Consider the following 14266-nt stretch of genomic DNA (forward strand, 5'->3'; position numbering starts at 1 on the left):
CACAGAAAGGCCCTCGCCGGCCACAGGGCTCGAACCCGGACCTTCTTGCTGTGAGGCGACAGCGCTAACCACTACACCACCGTGCTGCCCAATTCTGTTTCTATTCATTTAAACTTTATTGATTAACTATATTTAAAATCTGCACAGACATCATAAGCAATCAACTCTTCTTCTTGTATTAAAGCCTAAATCCATGGAAAAATTTATATGCCTTAAGAACACGGCTGGTGTAGCAGAATCCTGTTTGAAGTCATACAAAGGTTAACAGGAAAGTTAACGTTGATACTTCCCTTAACCCTAACAACATATTTTGATAAGCTACTTCCACTTAAGTAAGATTTAACACAATGCCCATAGTTTCACCCAACTATCATTTTTTTCTGTACATTCTTCACCCAAGCCTTAACCCCATCAAGTCCATCTCCAACACACTATCACGTTTTCATGCTTTAAATGTACATATACATACACATTATTTTATATAACACACACACACACACACACACTAACCAGCGGTATCATTTCTTTTAGGTTCCTTGTTGTTATACATGTTACTGCTAGGATGGTTGTTTCCAATAGAGAAGGTTTTCCTGCCCTCTCTTTTCGGTGCTTTGTTCTGCTCTGGATCAGTAGAATTGGATACAAAACTTCTCTTGCTGCTTGTGGCTTGAGCGTCTCTCGTAATGGCCTGTGATGCAATGATGTCAATTTCCTCCAAGTCATCTTGCGTAAAGTCTTCATCGTCCCCAAAGGTATCAGTTCCAGCTGGATCTTCATTGTGCAATCCTCTATGTCGCTTGCTTGGAGGATAGTCCATTTTGGCACAGGCTTTAAGGAAATCAGAATGATACAAAATTGAATGAGGTAATTTAGTTCAGGTGAATCATGTAGAAATAATCTTTTAAGATGATCATGCTGACTGAAAGATTGGCTGTGTGTTCAAGGTGAAAGCCACTCAGAACAAACTCTTTTAGATTACTAACCAGCCGATCCAAGTCTCTGCTGTAACCGGTTTAGCTGCAGTACATTCTGGAACCAATACCCCATTTTCATATTAACACTGAAAAATTTATTTACTGCTATTATGCAGGAATGGGAGCAAAACAGTAAAAAGTTTAAACCTTAAAGTGCATATCCTGGACCATTTTTTTTTTTTTTATATGAAAGTATGTCCCTTTACACACTCATCCAGAAGGGTAATTTTGCACAAGGCCATCTGTCTACAGCAGAAAAAAATAAAATAACAAAACGTGTCTGGAAAAATCCCAAGGGAGTCTGGAGCCAGATTCGTGACGTCACCTGCGGAAGCACCAGCAGGCTGTGCGAGCTTGCACGGTTTCAGTGCACAGCCTGTGTAGACCAAGTTTAGCAGCTAGCGATTTTGCATTGAAATATGGAATTGTCACCTGAGCGCAATGTTACTTCACCTTTGGATGAAGACTATAATGCCAGAATTGGGGCTTCATCTGTTTGGATTTGATGATTCAAGTAGTGAAGACGATGGAGACAACAACGGGGATGTAAATAATACGGTCGTTTTCTCATAAACAAACCAGTGCTGACATATGATTCAGAAGGAGGCGTCCCGCACGTGATGTCACGAAAATCAATGTTTGCCAGGAAATCCAAATGCCAAGTTTTTTCAGAGGCGGACCAATTCGCCTCAAATGGCTTGAGTTCAACTGAATTTTTCTGGTATTGCGCAAGGTAAAAAAAAAATTGCACAAAATGCAAAATCTCATCTCATTATCTGTAGCCGCTTTATCCTGTTTTACAGGGTCGCAGGCAAGCTGGAGCCTATCCCAGCTGACTACGGGCGAAAGGCGGGGTACACCCTGGACAAGTCGCCAGGTCATCACAGGGCTGACACATAGACAACCATTCACACTCACATTCACACCTACGGTCAATTTAGAGTCATCAGTTAACCTAACCTGCATGTCTTTGGACTGTGGGGGAAACCGGAGCACCCGGAGGAAACCCACTTGGACACAGGGAGAACATGCAAACTCCGCACAGAAAGGCCCTCGCCGGCCACGGGGCTCGAACCCGGACCTTCTTGCTGTGAGGCAACAGCACTAATCACTAAACCACCGTGCCGCCCACAAAATGCAAAATGTGAGAGATATTTGACCAAAGTTTAATATAAAATAGAAGAATTACATTGATCTTTCTCCTAAATTTACCTGTTATATACACTTTAACCTATCCCTTGATGACCAAGTAATATTAGCAGTAATATATGCCACGGCTCCAGTGGATTAACATGTTATTCTGCTAGCAGTGACACAAATGATGCAGTGATATCATGACAGAACTACTGACACCTTTCATATCATAGGAATACATTTTTACAAAGCAAAAATATTATAAATGGCCTTTGCATGAACAAAAACGTTCAGAATCAGGAAGAGAACTCCCTCAACAGAGACATGATGCGGCAAAAAGCAGTCGGACCAGATGGTATCCCGATTGAGGCTTGGAGATGTTTGGGTGAGATGGCTGTGGAGTTCCTAATGAGATTGTTTAATAAGATCTTAGAGAATGAGAAAATGCCGAATGAATGGAGAGTGTGTGCTAGTCCCAATATACAAGGATAAGGGAGATGTACAGAGCTGCCGTAATTACAGAGGGATAAAATTGATGAGCCACACCATGAAGCTATGGGAAAGGGTATTGGAGGCGAGACTGAGAAGAGAGGTAGCAATCTATGAACAGCAGTACGGGTTTATGCCAAGGAAGAGCACGTTGGATACAATTTTTGCTTTAAGAATGTTAATGGAGAAGTACAGAGAAGGCCAGAGAAAGCTACATTGTGTGTTTGTAGACCTGGAGAAGGCATACGATAGAGTGCCGAGAGATGAGTTATGGTATTGCATGAGAAAGAGTGGAGTGAATGAGAAGTATATTAGAATGGTGCAGGACATGTATGAGAACAGTGAAACAGCAGTGAGGTGTGCAGTTGGAACGACTGAATGGTTCAAGGTGAAGATGGGACTCCATCAAGGATCTGCTTTGAGTCCTTTCTTTTCTTGTTTGCCATAGTGATGGATAGCTTGACGGACGAAGTGAGGCAAGAGTCACCATGGAACATGATGTTTGCGGATGATATCTGGTGTCAAGTGTGCAGGAAAATGGCGCCTGCGATAGTGAGGTGAGAAAGAGAGTGCAGGCAGGGTGGAGAAGGATTTCGGGAGTCATTTGTGATAGGAAAGTCCCAGCAAAAGTGAAAGGTAAGCTGTATAAGACAGTAGTGAGACCAGCTGTGATGTACGGATTGGAGACCGTACCCTTAACAAAGAGACAGGAGGCAAAGTTGTAGGTGGCGGAGTTGAGGATGTTAAAGGGCACATCTTGGGTAAATTCAGGAGCAAGATCAATGTAATTCTCCTATTTTATATTAAACTTTGGTCAAATATCTGTCACATTTTGCGCAATTTCTTTTACCTTGCGCAATACCAGAAAATTCAGTTGAAATCAAGCCATTTGAGGCGAATTCATCCGCCTCTGAAAAAACTTGGCATTTGGATTTCCCGGCAAACATTGATTTTCGTGACGTCACGCGTGGGACGCCTCCTTCTGAATCCTACGTCAGCGCTGGTTTGTTTATGAGAAAACGACCTGGTGGTTTTCTGCAAATTTCTCCGTTATCACGTAATTATTAAAATGGTGAACAGATGGGATTAGTACTCATTGTTTTCCAAAAGACCGGACAATGAGAGAGAAATGGGAGCGCTTCGTGCGAGGCACCCGGAAGCCGAGGACCAAAGCAGAGCCGAGAAAAAGACCAAGAAAATCGGCGATTCACAAGTTGACTGTTGCCAGGGTAAGAAATAATTCTGACATCTCATTATATTCTTCATCCAAAGGTGAAGTAACATTGCGCTCAGGTGACAATTCCATATTTCAATGCAAAATCGCTAGCTGCTAAACCTGGTCTACACAGGTTGTGCACTGAAACCGTGCAAGCTCTCGCAGCCTGCTGGTGCTTCCGCTGGTGACGTCACGAATCTGGCTCCAGACTCCCTTGGGATTTTTCCAGACGCGTTTTATTTTATTTTTTTCTGCTGTAGACAGAAGGCCTTGTGCAAAATTACCCTTCTGGATGAGTGTGTAAAGGGACATACTTTCATATAAAAAAACAAAAAAAAACAAAATTGGTCCAGGATATGCACTTTAAGGTTTGCGATGGGAGTGACGAGGTTGGACAGGATAAGGAACGAGCACATCAGAGGGACAGCACATGTGGAGAGCTTGGGAATGAAGCTAAGAGAGATGAGACTGACATGGTATGGGCACATCCTGAGAAGAGATGCAGAGCATGTTGGAAGGAGAATGTTGAGGATGGAGGTGCCAGGCACACGAAAACAAGGAAGGCCAAAGAGGAGATACATGGATGTGGTGAGAGAGGACATGAAAGTGGCAGATGTGGTAGAGAAGGATGCGGAGGACAGGGCGCATAGGAGATGAAAGATCCACTGTGGCGACCGCTAATTGGGAGCAGCCAAAAGAAGAAGATTATTCCCATGCTGTTGATGCATTAACAGGTTTCTAGGGTCCAATATTTGCAACACCATATCCACTACTTCTAGGTTGGATTTCTGATTAATGTGACATCAAACATCGCTGGAAAATGGTGAGTGAAAAGAGAAGCTCTTGCTCTTTTGTTGTTACGCTTGAAAATCACTTTATTCTCATGTTAAATGTAATTGTAACTGTACTAGCAACAACAATGTCCCCATCTGACGTCAGCACGGCACACAACCTCTCACTTCTAACAGGAATAAAAAAATACAGCAATAAACAACAAAGTAAGACCAGAGTCATTAAACACAGCACAAATATTTCAACAGAACTCTATTATTCTGCTTCAAGATCAAGTTTTCTTTTAATGGCGGTAAGTCTGCAGCACATCTAAGCAATAAGAGGCTGAATCCCAAAGTGTGTACATGAAGTGCACTATGTAGGGCACGAGATAAGGTCAGGACACGATGTAGTGCATTATATGATATATAAGGGTATATAAGAACAATACAACTCACCAGATTTAAGCAGCAGAGATACAGATATATCAGTAAATAAAAAAATTAAAATATATATCTAAATAAATTACGGCGAACTCTCTCTCTCTCTCACAGTGTAGGACCTGAAACACAGGCTAACTGACAAGCTAAAGTAGCCGCTAATGCTATCTGACCCATTGACGCACTGTGTTTACGCTCCTGCTGCGGTTGAAACTTGTCAAAAAACTGCAATAATCTCCTCAACATGTTGTCAGGACTTTCACACCATTTGCGAATGTTTTATTTCTGAATAACGCTCATTTAGTGAAGACTAATTTCACAAAAAGCCGCTTATTGAAGCGTGAATGAAGACGCTGAATAGAAAAGCTACTGATTGGTCAGAATCCTGAAGGCAGATGATGACGTCAGATAACAGCTTTTTTCTAATTGGGCAAAGCTATATCACGTGCCGCTACGGTAACCCAGAGTGGACAATTTAAGAACAACTGGACTGGAAAAATGAAGTGACAAGAATGTAGAATGAAAGAACCTGTAGATGGCAGTAGTGCAACAGTGTGGATGTCAGCTGCCGTAAAAACTCAAAGAAGAAGCGAAAAAGATAAACACAGCTCCATGTGACTGACTGTTCGGTATCAACTCAGTCGGTTTACTGGGCGCTGAATTTTAAGGGTTAGATTTTTTTTTTTTTTGCTCAGGATGCATAAAAAAGTGAATATTCTTACTATTAACATTTATATTTGCTATTATTATATTTCAAACAAACCTTCACTGTGTGGTCATAAGTATGTGAACACCTGCCCATCACACAGACGGTAATATTTATTTTTCAGTCCCCCCAGGATTCCGCGGGCCTTTTTTGTGATTGTTGCGGGCTAAAATGTCTGATGTTGCGGGGGTTTTCCAAAAAATTGCGATGAAAGTTGCGGTATTTTTTAGGTTTTTGTTGCGATTACATTGCGGGAGGAAGTGAAAGTTCCTTCCATATTGAGTGATATGTTAAATATCAAGTTATTACTGAAAAACTATTGATTAAAAAAAAAGACACTGAGGAATGGTCCTATAAACAACTTTACCAATATAAAAGATTACCAGGACTACAAAAATGCAGAAAATAGGCTTTACTTATCCAAATGCACCTGTTGGTTCAAAAGTTAAAGTGCAGAGAACCTCACAGCACAACATGAAGTTACCTTAAAATATAATATAAATGCCTCAGCTTTCATGTAAGAAAAAAAACTATTAATACTAGTACTGTGTGCAGGGAGTCTCTCCTGAAGACTAAATTAAACAATAATTATAAACTAATAAATGGTTCAGGCTTCATAGAAGAAAAAAAAACAATTTGAACAGAATCTCACAGTATGATGCTGAAGCTGCTTAAACAATGGAAAATAAAATACCATTTTGGCAAAAACGTTGGCATCCATTAATTTCTTGTATTAAGTAAAAAAATAATGTAAAGTGCACACAGTCCTTCACTGTAAACATAACACACTTTCAGTAACAGAATTTAAGCCTATATAAACACTGACTCGCACATGCAGTGTTGCCAGATACTGCTGATGTTTTCCAGACCAAAATATGTTCAAAACCCGCCAAAATGCACTTGAAACCGCCCAATCTGGCAACACTGCGCACATGCTACTTCTCTTGAACGTATACACGGAAGTAAGGCGGAAGGTAGTTTGTCGACGTCACCTCAAGATGACGCCGACGATTGGTCAAATTTGCGGGAAAGTTGCGGTGATTGGATATAATTGCAACACCGCCCTGAGTTCGCGGGGATTGGTTGAAGTTGCAAATCGCAACATCACGAAATCCTGGAGGGTCTGATCTTTTTCTCTATTTGAACAATCAGAGCAACCAAAAATGAACCATGTTTAAGAAAGATTAAGCCTTGCTTACAGGAAAGACGGTGTCTGGAGAAATTATCCTGTGATGTCGCATGCAGTGGGTCTATAGATCTTCGCAAGACTGTTTCCACGAAGTTGGACACATACTGTAGAAAGTCATTGCAGTCCCAAGCCTGTTCCAGCATGACAATGTCCCTGTGCACAAACCGAGCTCCATTAATACATGGTTTGGCAAGATCGCTGTAGAATAACTGGAGTGTTCTGCACAGAGTGAGCCCTGACCTCGACCCCACTGAGCACCTTTGGGATGAACTGGAACATTGACTGCACCCCAAGGCTCTTTATCTGACCTTAGTAATGCTCTTGTAGCTGAATACACACAAATCTGGAATGGGATGTCCAGCACGAGGATATTGGTATGATAGTCAGGTCTGCATACAGTGGTGCTTGAAAGTTTGTGAACCCTTTAGAATTTTCTATATTTCTGCATAAATATGACCTAAAACATCATCAGATTTTCACACAAGGCCTAAAAGTAGATAAAAAGAAGCCAGTTAAACAAATGAGACAAAAATGTTATACTTGGTCATTTATTGAGGAAAATGATCCAATATTACATATCTGTGAGTGGCAAAAGTATGTGAACCTTTGCTTTCAGTATCTGGTGTGACCCCCTTGTGCAGCAATAACTGCAACTAAACGTTTCCAGTAACTGTTGATCAGTCCTGCACACCGGCTTGGAGGAATTTTAGCCCATTCCTCCGTACAAAACAGCTTCAGCTCTGGGATGTTGGTGGGTTTCCTCACATGAACTGCTCGCTTCAGGTCCTTCCACAACATTTTGATTGGATTAAGGTCAGGACTTTGACTTGGCCATTCCAAAACATTAACTTTATTCTTCTTTAGCCATTCTTTGGTAGAACGACTTGTGTGCTTAGGGTCATTGTCTTGTTGCATGATCCACCTTCTCTTGAGATTCAGTTCATGGACAGATGTCCTGACATTTTCCTTTAGAATTCGCTGGTGTAATTCAGAATTCATTGTTCCATCAATGATGGCAAGCCGTCCTGGCCCAGATGCAGCAAAACAGGCCCAAACCATGATACTACCACCACCATGTTTCACAGATGGGATAAGGTTCTTATGCTGGAATGCAGTGTTTTTCCTTTCTCCAAACATAACGCTTCTCATTTAAACCAAAAAGTTCTATTTTGGTCTCATCCGTCCACAAAACATTTTTCCAGTAGCCTTCTGGCTTGTCTATGTGATCTTTAGCAAATTGCAGATGAGCAGCAGTGTTCTTTCTGGAGAGCAGTGGGTTTCTCCTTGCAACCCTGCCATGCACATCATTGTTGTTCAGTGTTCTCCTGATGGTGGACTCATGAACATTAACATTAGTCAGTGTGAGAGAGGCCTTCAGTTGCTTAAAAGTTACCCTGGGGTCCTTTGTGACCTCGCAGACTATTACACACCTTGCTTTTGGTGTGATCTTTGTTGGTCAACCACTCCTGGGGAGGGTAACAGTGGTCTTGAATTTCCTCCATTTGTACACAATCTGACTGTGGATTGGTGGAGTCCAAACTCTTTAGAGATGGTTTTGTAACCTTTTCCAGCCTGATGAGCATCAACAATGCTTTTTCTGAGGTCCCCCAGAAATCTCCTTTGTTCGTGCCATGATACACTTCCACAAACATGTGTTGTGAAGATCAGACTTTGATAGATCCCTGTTCTTTAAATAAAACAGGGTGCCCACTCACACCTGATTGTCATCCCATTGATTGAAAACACCTGACTCTAATTTCACCTTCAAATTAACTGCTAATCCTAGAGGTTCACATACTTTTGCCACTCACAGATATGTAATACTGGATCATTTTCCTCAATAAATAAATGACCAAGTATAATATTTTTGTCTCATTTGTTTAACTGGGTTCTCTTTATCTACTTTTAGGACTTGTGTGAAAATCTGATGATGTTTTAGGTCATATTTATGCAGAAATATAGAAAATTCTAAAGGGTTCACAAACTTTCAAGCACCACTGTACATCTTTGGTCATAAAATGTATTTTATTAATATCTTCATTAATTTACTAATTAGTGAGCTAAAAATAAAATTGATATATTATTTAGAAATTTAAAAAAAAATGTCATGAATAGTGATTTGTATAATTATTATAGTGCTGTATTTAGTTACAAAGAGTCCACCTGTGTGCAATTAAAGTGTCATAATAAAAATACTATCAAAGAAGCTGCTATAAAAACAAATCTCTGGAAAAGTATGAATGAGGCTTTTTTTATTATATGAATACTTATGCAACCAACACATTTATGCTTGTAGTTGTTTAATTAACTTTTTGTATCACTATAAAATATTTTTCACCTTCAAATGTTATATACAGGGTTAGTCAAAATTATGTTAACACTAATGGATTATTTTTCTCCTGCAGATAGACGTACACCATGAGTGACAGATTAAATGGTGCTGTTGCTCGCTGGTTTTTGTGTGTTGAACAGGATGGCGAACAGGTTGAGGCCGTCCTGTAAATCATCATCCACGTATGATGCATATTTTCTGAATAAATGGTTTCTACCATTTAAGTGTTAACATAATTTTGACTAACCCTGTATATGGTGTAAATCCAATGGTAAAAGTCCAAGTTAAGTCCATTTCAGTTTCAGATTGTTACAGTGAAAAATGTGGAACGGGTCTACAGGGATGGATACGTGTACAAGGCATTGTAGTGAAAGTAAAAGGCAGTAGATGATAAAGCAATAACAAAGGCAAGTAATAACACGGATGTCGTCTTATCTCCTTTCTGCTCCTCTCAGTGTAAACATGGTTTTATTTTACCTCTGCATTATGTAATATCCTGCTGATGGTGGTCCAGATAATGTCTATGAGAAAAGAAACAGGTACACATCCAATTTCTAATGCATTTCCTTTTGCTTAATAAAGATGATAAATATCACATTTTGTGTTTCCATGTTATTTGTATGCGAGATCTCGCATCGTGACAGAAAAAAATTACCTTCTGTAGACATGTTTCATAATGTTATTATGGACTTTCACAGTTGTAGTTCAAACATATCCGTGTATTTGCTTTAAAACTATTTATGAGTAAACATCTAAGTATTTGCTTTAAATGTGAATGTTATCCTGGACACAGCAAAGAAACCACCTTTTTTAAATAATATTGCTTGATATCTTGTAACAGTGATAAAAATAGGCCTAGTCAAATTATCAATATGCAAATTATTCCTCTTTCTTCATGGCAACATTCATTATACAGTTTCATTATACACCTTGCAAATGATCCAACCTGTGCTACAAAACCATGATGAAGCACAGTATAAAATGCAATATTTTAATCCAAATCTTGTTTTAAAATGTGTTTGTTTGGGTTATTTTAAATACCATGCAATGTAGATTGGTGTAAAAAAAAAATTATAGAACAGGAAGTGTGACTTTCGATTCACAAAACAGCTTGCCAGGTTCTGTTCCCCCTTCAGAGGGAGGAAGTTGGTTATTACTCTTAATGTGTCCAGGTGTCTTCCTTCCTGATCAGACAGGTAGACAGAGGCAGAGATGTGTGAGTGTCCTGACTTCTCGTTTCCAGTGAAAACAGAAATACAACATTAATAGCATCACTAATTGTATTGCTAATTGTTGCTGTGAAATGGGTGAAATGAAGTGAGGAAACTAAAGGAAAATGAGCTCTTCTACACTGTCAGACTTTTGCAATGAAACATTAGACAACAAATATTACATAATCATAAAGTATATAATGTGTGCATATAATTAATATAGAGTATACATTAATATATGAAAACAATGGATGCAAGGAGTTACTGAAGAGTACTTGAGTAAGAATTCTAGCTTTAGTAAAAGTTGATCACAGTCCAAAATTTTCCAGAGAAACAGGATGGTTCATTTCTCAACTGTTCATTTGAATTTGCTAAAATGGACACAAAGTTTCTAGAGAAACGAGATGTTTTGGACAAAAAAAAATGCTTCTGAGGCTGTCAAAGGTGAAACCAGTGGCTGTTTGAAATATTTAATGATGTAATAGCTGTTGTCAAAATATGATGTTCTTTCCATGGGGCACCACTCTTACTCACTTTGTTGCTCACATAATAACTAGTAGTGCAAACAGAGTAAATAAAGAACAATAAAAAATATTGTTTGTTATATCTAATGGAGGCTAACTACAGTGGTGATTGAAAGTTTGTGAACCCTTTAGAATTTTCTAGATTTCTGCATAAATATGACCTAAAACATCATCAGATTTTCACACAAGTCCTAAAAGTAGATAAAGAGAACCCAGTTAAACAAATGAGACAAAAATATTATACTTGGTCATTTATTTATTGAGAAAAACGATCCAGTATTAAATATCTGTGAGTGGTAAAAGTATGTGAACCTCTACGATTAGCAGTTAATTTGAAGGTGAAATTAGAGTCAGGTGTTTTCAATCAGTGGGATGACAATCAGGTGTGAGTGGGCACCCTGTTTTATTTAAAGAACAGGGATCTATCAAAGTCTGATCTTCACAACACATGTTTGTGGAAGTGTATCATGGCACGAACAAAGGAGATTTCTGAGGGACCTCAGAAAAAGCGTTGTTGATGCTCATCAGGCTGGAAAAGGTTACAAAACCATCTCTAGAGAGTTTGGACTCCACCAATTCACAGTCAGACAGATTGTGTACAAATGGAGGAAATTCAAGACCACTGTTACCCTCTCCAGGAGTGGTCGACCAACAAAGATCACTCCAAGAGCAAGGCGTATAATAGTCAGCGAGGTCACAAAGGACCCCAGGGTAACTTCTAAGCAACTGAAGGCCTCTCTCACATTGGCTAATGTTAATGTTCATGAGTCCACCATCAAGGAGAACACTGAAAAACAATGGTGTGCATGGCAGGGTTGCAAGGAGAAAGCCACTGTTCTCCAAAAAGAACATTGCTGCTCATCTGCAGTTTGCTAAAGATCACATGGAGAAGCCAGAAGCCTGTTGGAAAAATGTTTTGTGGGCAGATGAGACCAAAATAGAACTTTTTGGTTTAAATGAGAAGCGTTATGTTTGGAGAAAGGAAAACACTGCATTCCAGCATAAGAACCTTATCCCATCTGTGAAACATGGTGGTGGTAGTATCATGGTTTGGGCCTGTTTTGCTGCCTCTGGGCCAGGACGGCTTGCCATCATTGATGGAACAATGAATTCTGAATTGTACTGGCAAATTCTAAAGAAAAATGTCAAGACATCTGTCCATGAACTGAATCTCAAGAGAAGGTGGGTCATGCAGCAAGACAATGACCCTAAGCACACAAGCCATTCTACCAATTAATGATTAAAGAAGAATAAAGTTGGGCGGCACGGTGGTGTAGTGGTTAGCGCTGTCGCCTCACAGCAAGAAGGTCCTGGGTTCGAGCCCCGGGGCCGGCGAGGGCCTTTCTGTGTGGAGTTTGCATGTTCTCCCCGTGTCCGCGTGGGTTTCCTCCGGGTGCTCCGGTTTCCCCCACAGTCCAAAGATATGCAGGTTAGGTTAACTGGTGACTCTAAATTGACCGTAGGTGTGAATGTGAGTGTGAATGGTTGTCTGTGTCTATGTGTTAGCCCTGTGATGACCTGGCGACTTGTCCAGGGTGTACCCTGCCTTTCGCCCGTAGTCAGCTGGGATAGGCTCCAGCTTGCTTGCGACCCTGTAGAAGGATAAAGCGGCTAGAGATAATGAGATGAATGAGATGAGATGAGAATGAGAAGAATAAAGTTAATGTTTTGGAATGGCCAAGTCAAAGTCCTGACCTTAATCCAATCAAAATGTTGTGGAAGGACCTGAAGTGAGCAGTTCATGTGAGGAAACCCACCAACATCCCAGAGTTGAAGCTGTTCTGTACGGAGGAATGGGCTAAAATTCCTCCAAGCCGGTGTGCAGTACTGATCAACAGTTACTGGAAATGCAGTTATTGCTGCACAAGGGGGTCACACCAGATACTGAAAGCAAAGGTTCACATACTTTTGCCACTCACAGATATGTAATATTGGATCATTTTCCTCAATAAATAAATGACCAAGTATAATATTTTTGTCTCATTTGTTTAACTGGCTTCTCTTTATCTACTTTTAGGACTTGTGTGAAAATCTGATGATGTTTTAGGTCATATTTATGCAGAAATATAGAAAATTCTAAAGGGTTCACAAACTTTCAAGCACCACTGTATTCATATTCGTACCATCAGAATAAAAGAATTTTCCTTTCCATTCGTGGGATACTTCAACAGCAATGGACACAACATAAACAACATCTTTATTTGCAGTGCTGGTTGTTGTGAGGGGAGCAGTAAAATATAGAAATACACTTCCTATAGCCTCATAAGTTCTCTGGTTTAGAAAGCTGATGAAAAACATATTACTCAAATTTGTCACTGTTATGCCCAGATCAGATGGCAGGCTGCAGCTAGTTTTCAACTACTTGCGTCTACCTGTGATAACAAAATCGCAGGTAGACGCAAGACTGGTCTTGCGTTGACGCACAACGACGCAGATAATGGCAGAGTGTTGCACAGGTTCTTTAGTAGAGGCAGGTTGACGCAAGTGGATCACAATCTGTTCGCATTTCAGCTGCGATTCGCTTCCAATTGGTGCAAATAGCAGGTTGACGCATGTAGAGGCAGGCGGTCGTGCAACGCTTGAGCGACCAATCACAGGTTGAAGTAGGTAGTGGCAGCTAGATGCAGGCTGACGCAGGGAAGACAAGTCTTTTGAGATGGCTGCGATGCATCGCAGGTAGACGCAGACTGCACTTGCAAATAATTTACAACAACCTGCGAACAGTCTTATGGCCTGATATTTTTTGAAGGTTTTCTGTGTGCTGCGTCAACCTCCATCTAGCTGCGTCTGCTTCTGATTGGTTGCGTCCTGTTGTAACTAGTTGCAAGACTAGACTCAACCCTGTGCAATTTTCAGGTGGTGGTGCGATTACTTGCTACTCATCTCAAGTAGAGGCAAGTAGACGCAAGTAGTAGTAGGCAGGATAAATAATGGAAATAGTGAGACACAGAGCTATGTTGCGTCAAATCTTATCGAATCGCAGGCTATTTGCAAGGGACTTCTGCAGGTAGAAGCAGCCAATCATGCATCTGATCGTGCAATGCTTGCACGATTCACTCTGCAGCACCCTGCGATCTGCACAGATTCAGCTTAAAATCTCTGCGTCTTGCAATACGTCTGACCACAAAGAAGGATTTGACGCAAAACGCCTGTGTCCATCTGCGATCAATTGCCACCCGACCAATCGCAGGTTCCAGCATGCGTCTTGCTACCGTCTGACCTGGGCGTTAAAGTTAAGAGTTAAAAGTTAAGCTTTTAGGGTATTGAGGGTATTTATGTC

The 14266-nt window shown here is 40.5% G+C and overlaps 1 protein-coding gene across 7 annotated transcripts in view; it reads right to left on the bottom strand.

The window, feature by feature from the left end:
• atrip (ATR interacting protein) overlaps window positions 1–5400 on the bottom strand; it is a 38209-nt gene extending 32809 nt beyond the window's left edge. For all 7 annotated transcript variants that reach the window (XR_009651629.1, XR_009651626.1, XR_009651627.1 and 4 more), the window contains exons 1-2: window positions 5043–5400; window positions 511–828 (exon numbers count right to left, since the gene is read on the bottom strand). Coding sequence is in view for 3 of the 7 variants with exons in the window: in XM_060909980.1 (XP_060765963.1) it covers window positions 511–817 (307 nt within the window). In the remaining 4 variants the exon portion in view is untranslated. The remainder of the gene's footprint in view (window positions 1–510; window positions 829–5042) is intronic.
• Between the last annotated feature and the right edge of the window lie 8866 nt (window positions 5401–14266).

The sequence above is a fragment of the Neoarius graeffei genome, chromosome 26 (genome assembly GCF_027579695.1).
Source record: "Neoarius graeffei isolate fNeoGra1 chromosome 26, fNeoGra1.pri, whole genome shotgun sequence".
Classification (NCBI taxonomy): domain Eukaryota; kingdom Metazoa; phylum Chordata; class Actinopteri; order Siluriformes; family Ariidae; genus Neoarius; species Neoarius graeffei.